General features: G+C 36.0%; 1 protein-coding gene across 1 annotated transcript in view; it reads left to right on the top strand.

The window, feature by feature from the left end:
- The window catches only part of CEP350 (centrosomal protein 350), a 144,197-nt gene that overhangs the window by 107,241 nt on the left and 23,375 nt on the right, over positions 1-13,581 (top strand). Inside the window, exons 30-33 of the mRNA XM_039249495.1 lie at positions 1,824-1,968; positions 7,514-7,674; positions 10,334-10,470; positions 13,387-13,469. Of these exons, the coding sequence (XP_039105426.1) occupies positions 1,824-1,968; positions 7,514-7,674; positions 10,334-10,470; positions 13,387-13,469 (526 nt within the window). The remainder of the gene's footprint in view (positions 1-1,823; positions 1,969-7,513; positions 7,675-10,333; positions 10,471-13,386; positions 13,470-13,581) is intronic.

The following is a 13,581-nucleotide window of genomic DNA, read 5'->3' as shown; positions in this document are numbered from 1 at the left end:
GTTAGTTGAGTGTCTGACTTTAGCTCAGGTCATGATCTTGAAGTTTGTGGGTTTGGACCCCAGGGTGGGCTCTGTGCTGAGAGATTGGAGCCTGGAGCCTGCTTCAGATTCTGTGTGTCCCTTTTTCTCTGCCCCTCACCTGGTCTCTCTCTCTCTCTTTCTCTCTCTTTCTCTCACACACACACACACACAAATAAACATTAAAAAACGTTTAAGTGATTTTTATAATAAAAATTAATATTTGTTAGTGCTTACTTACCAAGTGCCAGCTAATATGTCAAATGCCTTATATTGACTATCCTCACAAGAAATCTAGAGATACTGTTTTAAGCCCCACTCTAAAGCTCAGCAGGCTAGGAAACCTGCCCAAATTCACAGATACAGGAAGTGATGATAGCCAGGAATCAAATTAGACATTCTCATTTCCTCCTGATGTCAAATAGAAATGACATCCTTTGTAATCTCTTGTAGACAGTCTTCTTACACTGTTTTCTTCTCTTCCTCCTTTCCTCCCTTCTTTTCTTCCTTCTTCAAAGTAGTACATATTTAGTATTAAAATTTTTTTTAAATTTTATTTTAGAGAGAGAGTGTGTGTGTGTGTGTGTGTGTGTGTGTGAGCAGGGAAAGGGCAGAAGGAGAGAGAAGAGATGAGAGAGAAAGAGAGAGAGAATGTCTCAAGCAGGTTCCATGCTCAGCACAGAGCCTGGCATGTTTAAGTGATTTTTATAATAAAAACTAATATTTATTATGGATTCATGGCCTGAGCTGAAATCAGGTCATGAGCAATGGGACGCTCAACCGACTTAGCCACCAAGGTTTCCCCAAATTTAGTATTTTTAAAGTTTTTTTTTTCAGTTTTATTGAGATATAATTGATACACAGCACTGTATAAGTTTAAGGTGTACAGCATAATGGCTTTGGCATACATATATTGTGAAAAGATTACCACAGTAAGTTTAGTTAACATCCTTCACCTCATATAGTTAAAATAATTTTTTTTTCCTTATGCTCCTCTCTTAGCAACTTTCACATGTACCACACAGCAATGTTAATTCTAGTCATCACATTTTACATTACATCGCTAGGACTTTTGTATTTTATAACAGTACATTTGTACCCTTCCTACCTTTCACCCAATTTCCCCACAAGCCCCACCTTTGGTAACCACAAATCTGATCTCTTTTTCTATGAGTTGGGGTTTTTTTGTTTTTTTTGTTTTTGTTTTTTAGATTCTACATTAAGTGAGATCATAACAGTATTTGTCTCTGTCTGACTTATTTCCCTTAGCATAATGCCCTCAAGGCTCATCCATGTTGCAAATGTCAGGATTTCTTCTTTCTTTATGGCTGAATGGTGTATTCCTCTGTGTGTGTGTGTGTGTTGCGTGCGCACATGCACTTGTGCACACATACACCACATTTTCTGTACCCCTTTATCTGTCAATGGAGAATTACCATATGATCCAGCAACTCCACTTCTGGGTGGAATTTTCTGAAGGAAATGAAATCACTATGTCGAAAAGATATCCACACTCCCATATTTAGGATATTTTAAATTCAAAAAAATAAGAGGGTAACTACCACTATACAGTAGTGATTCCTACCTTATTATAAACCTCTTTAAAAAGCATACTTCTTTATAACTTTTTTCTGTAACAAAAAAATTTAGGTCTTATCCTTTGTATAATTTTTAAACTGTTTTTACTTTTTACATAGAATCATTTAAAACTTGTAAATATTATTAACTGCTTGGTATCTCAAATGTTAAATAGATTTTACAACTGTATTACAAAACACTTCCCATTTGGTTTTCTGTTTAAACAGTCACCTCCCAAAAGCTGTACATCTGTGTCAAAGCAGGAGTCTAGCAAAGGAAGTCATAGGACTGGAGGACAATGTCGTCTACCTATCAAGTCCCATCAACACTGTTCTAGTTGGTCAGATGAGTCATTATCTATGACACAGTCAGGTAAGAGTAATAACAAGGAGTTTTCTTTGTATTATATTTGAATACCTCTTTAGTAAGCTTTGTCTGCCCATATGTTAGTATAATGTTATCCTTTGTCACATTTGTAAAGACTTTTTTCTTGCCAAGATTGAATTACATAATTCACTGCTTTTCATTGATAATTATTTCCCTAATTACACAAAATATGACAGACTGTTATAATTTTGGGTTGTTAATGGGCAAGTCATTTATTTATCAGACATTTGTTGAATATTTTTTTCTGTGTGCCAAACACTGCTTATGTGCTCCCATAGTTCTCTGTGTGTCAGCTTACTACACCAGACAGCGTATAAATTGTAACCAGATTTTACCCAGCAGGCCTCCCCTACTAACATGTAGACTTCTGGAAAGGAGAGTCTATTTTGTTAAAATTGGTGGCACCAGGACCTACCAGGTACTTTGCTGCACACGGCAGGTATTTATTAAATGTTTCTTGAATGAATTAGTGATGACCATGAGGTGAGAAAGGAGGAGGTAGGGCAGGATAGCCTAAGTTTCAGAGGAGGAAAGGTAGAGAATCGACTGCACATGGCAGTGGGGAATGTTGTCTATTCTCCTGTAGTCTCTATTCTGCTATAAAACCCTGTGGTATTAGATTATGAAAGCATGAACAGCCTCTATTCTGTAAGACTTCAGTCTACCCAAGACTTGATATAGGCGACGCTCAGTTTATGAGAATTCCAAGGAAGGTTAACACTGTATTGAGTGTATGCCTTGTGAGCTCATTTTTAGTTTTCATTTGAAAGTAGGAATTTAATAGAGAAAAAGTGAGAAATACTATTCTGGTTTTGGTCTTTGATCCTATTCTGTACCCCCTTTTTTCAGTGTTTCAAATGATAGTAAATCATGGGATTTTCCCACACCCATATTTATAAATCACCCTTATTCTTTGAATAACTGCATAATATTTCAAAGAATAGATATATCGTAACTTATTTAAATATTTCCCTAGTGATGATCATTTAGATTTTTTTCAAAATTGCCAATAATGCTGTAATGAACATCTTCTTGTTGAATATTTCAGTAAGAATAGATTCTTAGAAATGAAATTACTAGGTCAAGCCAGTTGAAGAATGTTGTATATCATATTTATTTGTTGAAAATTATTATCTCTATATATTTGCTTTCATGTACTCTGGCAAAAAGTTACTGCCAGTGGAGTAACATGTCAGTAGACATAAAATTGATACTTAAAAACATGGATTCAGGGGCACTTGGGTGGCTCAGTCGGTTAAGTGTCTGACTTTGGCTCAGGTCATGAACTCACGCTCGTGAGTTCGAGCCCCACGTCAGGCCCTGTGCTGACAGCTCAGAGCCTGAAGCCTGCTTCGGATTCTGTGTGTGTGTGTGTGTGTCTCTTTCTCTCTGCCCCCTCCCCCTCAAAAATAAATAAACGTTAAAAAAAAAAAAAGAAAGAAAACATGGATTCATATCTTGGCTCTACGACTTACTGGTGACTTTCTTCAACTTTCTTTCCCATATTGGATAATCTTTTCCATCTGTTCAGTGGAATAATATCGCAACCAGCCTTGCATGAGTTATGGACCGAGGATTAATGATGTTAATAAGATACTGTTTTATTAGTAAAATATACTCAAGTAAGAATAGTTTGCGAAACATAGCTCTGAGATTTCTAAACTCTAGATGCCATCTACCTATCGATGATTATATGCAGTGTTTATGGAAGTGGTCAATTTTAATGTAGTGGAGTTATATAAGCCTTTCTCAACTGATGAAGAATTTATCAGCCAAATTAATATAGGCTGCATGTGTCAAATAATCAGACACTTCATTTTTTCTGTTACATCATTCTGTCCATCAGATTATTCTGTCTTGACGTTAGTTTAAACAAATTGAAGTATCATTTACCTGTCCCCTCCTCTGTCTCTCACTACCCAAAAACACCTTGTAGAAGAAAATTCCTAAAAGGCAATAAATTCATCCTGAGAGCTGCTTGGATAAAAAAAAAATTTTTTTTTCTAGAGATTCTCTTATATGTTACTAATGATGAATATTATGCAGTAATAGTATATTTGGGCAGGTATATAATGTATTCCCACTCACTCTCATAGACTTTTATTTAAATTCTATCCTTCATTTGTGTGCACTTTTGGCTTCTTTAGTACTTAAAAACAGAAACATTTCCTAAGGTCTTTCATCTAAATACTCCCAAGTTTCTCATCAACTGCTGTTAAATGTTTACAAGCATAGATGATAAATATTTTTATTAGAAAAATCACTGCTGTCTATATGATGGAATACTACATGGCAATGAGAAAGAATGAAACCTGGCCATGTGTAGCAACATGGATGGACCTTGAAGGTGTTATGCTGAGCGAAATAAGTCAGGCAGAAAAGGACAGATATCATCTGTTTGCACGTATAGGAGGATTGGGAGGAACTTAACGGAGGACCATGGGGGAGAAGAAGGGGATATATGGTGGGGGAAAGGGAGAGAGGCAAACTATGAGAGACTCTTGAATGCTGAGAACAAACTGAGGACCCATGGGTGTGGGGGGGGGATGGGGGAGATGGGCATGGAGGAGGGCACTTGTGGGGATGAGCACCAGGTGATATATGGAAACAAACTTGACAATAAACTATCTGTTTAAAAAAAAAGAAAAGAAAAGAGAAGAAAAACCACTGCTGGCAGGGTGCCTGGGTGGCTCAGTTGGTTAAGTGTCTGGCTTCAGCTCAGATCTCACAGTTTGTGAGTTTGAGCCCCATTATCATTTTGGGAGAGGAGCAGAGTTGAAGCTAAGTGTGTGGGAGTATAGTGACCCTCCATACAATTCTATCAAAGTAATACCTTCCAGTTTGGAAGCGCATAAAAGCTTATCAAGCTAAAGAAGCAGAGTTTTAGAAGATGCAAAGATAAAGGTTCATACATCATTGTAGGAAGATTTTAACTTGTAGGTCAGCCTGCAGTCCTACCCAAATCATTATATTAGAATCATCAACTGAATCTCTGCAAAGCCTAACACTAAGGGCTCAGAACCTTTTAACCCTGAAACCAACTGATTATTTTCTTCAGAAATTAGAAGAAGACACAGGGGAGCTACTCAGTTGCTCTCTTCTCACCACCACCATTTTTAGTTTTAGACTGAAAAATCTGTTACCTAAAATATAGCTACATTAAGTATTTGTTTTATGTATTACTCCGGCCACCATTTATTGAGCTTTTATAGGAGCCCAGATTCTGTGCTGTGTGCTTTATATACCTTATTTAATCTACACATCAATTCTAGAAATCAGTAGGAGTCAAACTTACCAATTACCAGTAACAGATCCAGACTTGAAAATGGCCTTTATTATTATACTATTTATGAGTGTTGATCAATAAATAGTGAGCTTTGCCCATGCTAAGGGCTCAGGATGATGCCACTACTGGTGTAAGATTGGTATTACTTTCCTGAGGTACCTGAAGTTAGCAATATAGAAGTGACAAGAACTTAGGTTTCATTATTTCTTACCCAGATGTTGGGATCATGCTATTAAAAAAGACTATAATCCTTTTGCATTTATAAATAAATTCCATAACTAGTTCTTATGCAATTTAATCTGAAGTACCTGAAAAAAACCTACTTATTTATGGTTTAATGTTGTAGTGTACCTCTGAGTCTTCAGATTTTATACAATAGTATTTCTTTTTTTCTTTTTTTCTTTTATTTTTTATTTATTTTTGTTTTACAAATAGTTTATTGTCAAGTTGTTTTCCATATAACACCCAGTGCTCATCCCCACAAGTGCCCCTCTCCGTGCCCATCCCCCTCTTTCCCCCCACATCCATCAGTCCTCAGTTTTTGTCAGCATTCAAGAGTCTCTCATGGTTTGCCTCTCCCCCTTTCCTCCACTATTTCCCCCCTTCTTCTCCCCCATGGTCCTCCGTTAAGTTCCTCCTAATCCTCCTATACATGCAAACAGATGATATTTGTCCTTCCCTGCCTGACTTATTTCGCTCAGCATAACACCCTCAAGGTCCATCCATGTTGCTACACAAGGCCAGATTTCATTCTTTCTCATTGCCATGTAGTATTCCATGGTATAGATAAACCACATCTTCTTGATCCATTCGTCCGTTGATGGACACTTAGGCTCTTTCCATGTTTTGGCTATTGTGGAGAGTGCTGCTATGAACATTGGGGTACATGTGCTCCTATGCCTCAGCATTTCTATATCCCTTGGGTAAATTCCTAGCAGTGCTATTTCTGGGTCATAGTGGAGTTCTATTGTTAATTTTTTGAGGAACCTCCACACTGTTTTCCAGAGGGGCTGTACCAGTTTACATTCCCACCATCAGTGTAGGAGGGTGCCCGTTTCTCTACATCCTCGCCAGCATCTTGTGTTCTCTGATTTTCTCATTTTAGCCACTCTGACTGGTGTGAAGTGGTATCTCAGTGTGGTTTTGATTTGTATTTCCCTGATGAGGAGGGATGCTGAGCATCGTTTCATGGGTCTGTTGGCCATCTGGATGTCCTCTTTGGAGAAGTGTCTGTTCCTATCTTCTGCCCATTTCTTTACTGGGTTGTTTGTTTTTCGGGTGTGGAGTTTGGTGAGTTCCTTATAGATTCTGGATATCAACCCTTTATCTGATGTGTCATTTGCAACTATCTTTTCCCATTCCGTTGGTTGCCTATTAGTTTTGTGGGTTGTTTCCTTTGCCGTGCACATACAGTAGTATTTCTATGGCTATTAAATGTCTCACTCGACATTGGTGTGTGGAAATGATACTATTGTTTGATTTTAATAAGAAGTGTGAGGAATAGTCATTTTTATTCTATGTAATTTCCGTGTGTAGTGAAATAAGCAGCACCTTTAAATGATAGTATTTTGATAGCATGTATGTGACACTTATTATAATGAAATGTCTTTTTCATGATTTTGCTATGACTGGACGTCTACTTTGTGTGTGTGTGTATATATGTGTAGGGAACTATTGGGAAGAAAATAATATTTAACTAGCATCATTTTAGTTATTTTAAATACTTTAAGAGCTTCTAAAGAAAGGTTATAGCAGAGTATGTTTCTTTATAATTTCTCTCTTTTATGTGGTATTAAGACATCAGCTGGTGATTCACAATCAGTTTAAAATGGTAAAGTTTCATTTTGGTTTTAATAGGACTTAAAAATTATTAATAGCTAAGGGTAAGGACAGATAAATATGTTTTTCTTGTCACCAGGGAATAATTCCTCACAATGCCCAAATTTCACTAACCTACAAGTTCCTCAATTTCCTGTTGCTTATCTCATCCAGGTAGTGTAACTTAAGACTTATTTTCAGTTTCAAATAATACAATTAGAAAGTAAAAGTAAGTAGGAGGGACCCTCGCCCAGTAGAGACTTCAGGGAAAGGGAAGATGCAGATCACTGATTTTTTTTCAAAAGCTCAAATTTCTTCATTTTAAATGTTAGATTAACTTTAGGTGTAGTATCACCTTGCTGCTTTTCATTAGTAGGTATTAACTTCATTCTTAAGTTAAAATGAAACATTTTATTTCCTTTTCAGAAACAACATCTGACCAAAGTGACATTGAAGGTAGGATCAGAGCCCTAAAAGATGAGCTGCGGAAAAGAAAATCAGTTGTGGATCAGCTGAAGAAGGAGCAGAGAAAACGGCAGAAGGAAAGACTGAAAGCGCAAGAAGCCAGTCTGATCAAACAGTTAGAGGTTAGATATAAGAAGGGGGTTCATTATCAAGGCTAATGTATATGTGAAGCCTAAAATGTTTTTAACGTTGTTAATAAAGTAATGGCTTAGAATTTTTCAGTATTAGTTTGGTGCCACATTTTAACCTCTTTTAAAGAAAAATCTGAGGCTATCTAAACAAACTCTTGCTTAAAACAATAAGTATTAAAATAATAAATCTTATAACATCAAGCATTAAGTAAATATTCTTAAAATCAAATATTAAAATGAGAGGTTTTTCCTTAAATAAGAAAGATTAGGCATGTCAAGATTGAAATCCATGCCCTCTTAAGCAAAGAATCATTAGATAAATAATTCTATAAAAAAAAGATAAATAATTATAGCTATAGAATTTGTTAATGCCTTTTTAAAAACAATTTGTTTTTTGAGCGGAATGATGTTTCATGCCACATTATTTACTAATATGACTCTTTGTACTATTTGAATGGCTCAGAAATGATCATTCTAAACTAGACTCCTCTCCCAAGCTCTAGCAGCCTTCCCTGATCCTACCCCAGCTGGAAACCTGGTTTTAATAGCTTCCTCATTTTATTCTCTCTTATCCTTTTGGTCACCAGATCCCACTGATACGTTTTATGTTATGAGTCTTGCTGGTCTTTTTCCATTCCAGCTGCCATCAAACTGATTGGGGCCTCACGACCTCTTGTCTCTGCTCTCTGTGTAGCCTCTTTAATGCCTCTGTTTCTGGTTGCTTCCCTAATGCTTGCATACCTTCTGCCAGCCTAGAGTTCCTAAAATGCCACATTCATCATAGAATCAAGCTGAACTTCCTGCTTCTCACAAGAATCCCTTCTCATGGCATCACCAGAGAAGATCATTAAGCTTCTACCCAAACACATCCAGTAATAGGAAATTTCAAATTTTCAAGGCAGTTGGTTTTATTGCAGGACTCTAGGTTCTGTAAATGTTAAAAAAAACTTTTGGTTCTGTTTAGCCAGTCCTTGTAATGGTCCTTGTTGTGGGTAACACCAAATATGGTGGTCTTCCTACATTTATTAATTTAATCATCAAATATGTAAGTGCCAATTTGTATGCCAGGAACTCAGATAATAACTTTACATGTATTCTTCATTTTATCCTCAGGCAACAGTGGCTTTACTGTCTACTGTTTTATGGATGAGGAAATTAAGTTTCAGGGAGATTAGTGATATTCAGGGATACACAGCTCAAAAGTGGTAAAGCTGGGATTTTAATAGATCTCTAATTCTAAATTTTGTGTCCTTACCATTATACTACACTATCTTCCACATAAGAAAATAGAGCTGCTGACAGATATGGAGAAAATAGACGTTTACACAGGTACACAATACAGAGATTGCAACAAGGACCATAACTTGCACAGTAAGGGAAATGGTTAAGGTAGAATGGCCATACTAGCAAGGTTATGTTGGAAAGTAGTGGGAAACAAAATTCAAAAATAAAGATCATGTTCAAGATCTTAGAATCAGATAGATGAGTTTGGACTTCAAGTCAGTAGTCTTCAACCTAACCACACATTAGAATTAACTGAGGAGTTTTTTGAAAAACACAAATATCCAGGCTCCCTCCCTGAGGGATTAATTGGCCTAGGGTTGGACCCAGGATTTAAAAGCACTAGTGTAAGGTAATGAAGAGCCATTGAAAATTAAATGAAATACTGTTAGATTGAATAGCATTGCTCAAAATTCTCCATTAATGGATGTGCCACCCAAGTATAGATTTCAGATATGAGAAATTATAGTCCCCATATATACCTAGCTAGCTAGACCATCTAGCTTTGGTATGTGTCTAATACCAGAAGTTACTTTACCAAAACATTGAAAAATCAGAGGATATGGATAGTGAAAATTGTAAAAGTAGGGATTTCAGCTCAGGTTTTAGGGATCTGTAACAACTGAGTAGTGTCCATATGTTCATTCATTCATTCTGTAATATTAATTGACAGCCTGTTTGGAGCCAGACACTGAGTAGGTACTGGATATACAGTGTTGGACAAAACAGGTATAGTCTCAGAGATATAAAAGTAGGGATTTTAACCCAGAAAACTAAGAAATGTAATAGATAAAGGACTTCCCTTAGATTTCATCCCAATCAGAATTACACATTAGTGTTTACAGAATGACTGATCACATATTTTGTAATTCTGAACTATCATACTCTTTATCCACAACCTTCCTTCTTTTTCAGGATTTGTATTCCCAAGTATTTCCAAGTTTTTGTATTCCCAAGAAGCTGCCACTGAGCTCTGTGTAATGGCTAAACTTCTGAAAAATAATATGGAAGTGTTAGGACACCCTTAAGAGAATAATTGCATAGTCAGCTAAAGTTTTTTAATGGGGCAGGACCTAAATTATTGCTTCATAGGTATTAAATTTCTGTAAAGTGAGACTTTATGTCATTTTCTAATTGATATTATGATTGTGGTTTCATATCTTGCTTATACATAGTCTGTTTCAAGAAGGATCTCCAAGTAAATGTTGATAGCATTCTGGGGAATGACACGGATACTGGGAGAAAGATTTTTACATTATTACATCTTCTTTCCTGTGTGAATATTTTATCATAAAATATACCATTTTCTAATTTAAAACAGTTTTTTAAATATTCTATATAGTGACTCCTCTGATTTTTCTAAACTTAGTCATATGATGAATTCATTAAGAAAACTGAAGCGGAGCTTAGCCGAGATTTGGAAACATCACCAACTGCCAAGCCTCAAATTAAAACGCTCTCCTCAGCTTCTGAAAAACCCAAGATCAAGCCCCTTCCACTACACAGGTAGAAATTTTTGATAACTTTTCTATATTCTGCCTTCTTTGAGAAAAGCTTGAGAAGAAATAAGGCTTTTAGAAGATTAAAAAATAAGACTTTTAGAAGAAGCTGTATTTTAAGTAACTGTGAAGTTAATTTTAACCAACATTTTTACTTTCACTAGAGTAAAATTGTTGTGTATGATATAATCACACATTGAATTTATCATAAGGTACAGATTTAAAAATATATTTTGAATCCTGAAATCTGGTGGGTTCAATGAAAATAGTGTCCTCCAGTATTGCTGGGAGCAGCAGTATAAATCGCTATAGACTTTTGCAAAGCACTTTGCCAGTGTTTCAGAAGTAAAAAATAATCTTGTAACTTTTGACTCTGCAGTTTCACTCCTGGAAACCTAGCCTGAGAAAATATGCAATATCTGTATGTCCAGAAATGGGTGAATAGCCCAGTAAATTTAAAGGGTCTTTCCAGGGATAGAATATTACACAGCTAGTTAGTGCAAATACAGAAGATTCTGAGTAGCAGCCCTAGAGATAATATATAAAAAAGTGAGGCTGCAATATATGAACTAAATTTTGAACAGTGAGTAGGGGGTAAGCAGTCAGTGGGACTGAGAAATAGGGGTCATTTCAGAGAGAAGGGCACTCATGGATGACCAAAAGCAGCAGGGAGCTTGGCATATCATAGATACTGAACATTATAGAATGTTGCTAAAGTTAGAAAAGACTAGAAAAATAAAAACTGAATTGTGAAAACCTTGTCCTCCTTCATTCATAATATAGTTTCTACTTTACTTTTCAGAAGATGTGAAGCCTTTGAATGTTTTTCCAAAAAATATTTGGGGATTTTTAAGTCTGTTATAAAAATGGTAGAGACTCATGATAATTAATTTCTCATTACCTCAGTTTGAATCCTGGCTTCAGTCCCAGCTAGCTATTTAACTTTGTTGGGCACATTATTTAATCTCTCTGTGCTTATTTTGTTAATAGGGATTTGTATCCCTATAATAACACCTCACTAATTAACTTGTTATGAAAGTTAAAAGACTTAACTTAGAACAGAGTGTAGCATACAATTAGCACTGTGTTTTAGTTACTATTATTACTTTAATTGGAATATTGAGGGAAGCAGTAAAAAGAAGAAAAATTTGAATCATATACTGAACTATCCCAAAATTGCAAATATCAACAATTAGACATATTTCCTTTTAGGACTTCCTATGCTTAGATTTTATGTGTTTTCTTATTCTTTTTGTAATATGTACATTTTCCCATTATATTACAAAACTATACATTTTATTTTTAGATTTCTACATAATATACTATTGATTGCTTTACAGTTTTATTAACCAGGCTCTTGGAAGATTTTAACCAGAGAATGGCACAATCACATTTGTGTTCAGAGAGCTCTTTCTGACTACTATATGAAGGAAAGATAGAAAAGACTAAGCTTGGAATCAGGGAGAACAGGAGTCTAGACCAGGCTTTGTATAATCAGTGGAAATAAGAACAGAGATAGGAAATAAACTTAGAATATTTGCACATATAGGAGGATTAGGAGGAACTTAACTGAGGACCATGGGGGGGAAGAAGGGGAGACATGGTGGGGGAAAGGGAGAGAGGCAAACCATGAGAGACTCTTGAATGGTGAGAAACAAACTGAGGACTGATGGATGTGGGGGGCAGGGGGAGATGGGCATGGAGGAGGGCACTTGTGGGGATGAGCACTGGGTGTTATATGGAAACCAATTTGACAATAAACTATTTGTAAAATAAAATAAAATAAAATAATTAAATTAAAAAAAAAAAAGAAATATTTAAGAAGCAGGGGTGCCTGCCTGGCTCAGTCAGTAGAACATGCGACTCTTGATCTTGGGATTATGAGTTCAAGCCCACAATGGGGATAGAGTTCACTTTAAAAAAAAAAAAAAATTACCCTTAAAAACACTTTAAAAAAATATTTAGGAAGTAGACTTCACTGAAGTGCTAGATTGGGAACCGAGAAATCTAGAATGACTCCTAAGTTTCTCTTAAATAGTTGGTTGGGTCAGCATTCCATTAACCTGAATGGAAAATCCGATGTTCTTTTGTGGGTAGCTTATGATTTTGGTTTTAGAATACAAATTTTGAGGTGTTATAGTTCACCTAAGGGGAATTATCCAGGAAAGATGTCAACATAAGATATATATGGGCATAAGGAGCATAAAGATGGTGGTTGAAACCGTATGTATAACAACATCACCCAAAGAAGATAGCATTCAGAGAGAGTAAAAGGGAGCCAAGTACTAATTGTGATAAAATAGTATTGAAGGGATTATAAAGAGAAGTGGAAGCCAAATACTATGACTTAGAAGGCAAGAAAATGAAACGTAGCTCTTTCTGTTAACTTAAAGAATAAGAGAGGACAGCAGCCGGGAGGTGGAAGAATGAAGAATTGAGAGGTAAAATTTTGAGGCTCATGACATTCTTATAAGCTAAGGGGGGAAAATCCCCAGGTTGAAGGACTAAAGGTTATAAGAAAGTGAATGTATAACTGAAGAGTACCATTAGTGAGTCTGTGGAAATGTGTGAGATTTTAGGCAGAAACAGGTTCAAACATTCAGCTTTGAATAAGTGTGAAGATATACCTTTTTCTTTCCTGCAGACAGAAGGAAAGGCAGTTGGGGTAGAGCTATGAATATAGATATATTTGTAGGTAGAAAGGCTGAGGGTAAGAAAGGTCATGCTGATAGCCTCTGTTTTTGTCATTAAAAGAGGCAAGATCATCTACTGAGAGTGATGAAGGCCAGAAATAGGCTTGGTGAAAGTGACAGTTGGAATACCTCCTGTGAAGAAGTAGTTGTTTGAGAGCTGACTGCTTTTTGATACTAGTTATTAAAGTATCAGCAGTACATTTATTTCTGCTCTGTATTTTTTGTTTCAGATCTGAAACAGCAAAGAACTGGAAATCAATAACAGAATCAGAGCGTTCCAGAGGGTCTTTGGAGTCCATTGCTGAACATGTTGGTATGTAACTAGGAAAAATAATGACACTATATTTACTAGACTTATGGATTTATGCAAATGCCTATGTAATTTTGCCTCTACAGCTTTTCAATTAAAAAATGAACTTCTTAAA

This window comes from Hyaena hyaena, unplaced genomic scaffold (genome assembly GCF_003009895.1).
Source record: "Hyaena hyaena isolate Hyena2069 unplaced genomic scaffold, ASM300989v1 scaffold_339, whole genome shotgun sequence".
Classification (NCBI taxonomy): domain Eukaryota; kingdom Metazoa; phylum Chordata; class Mammalia; order Carnivora; family Hyaenidae; genus Hyaena; species Hyaena hyaena.
The sequence above is the reverse complement of the archived record's forward strand: the minus strand, read 5'-3'. Positions and strand labels throughout refer to the sequence as shown.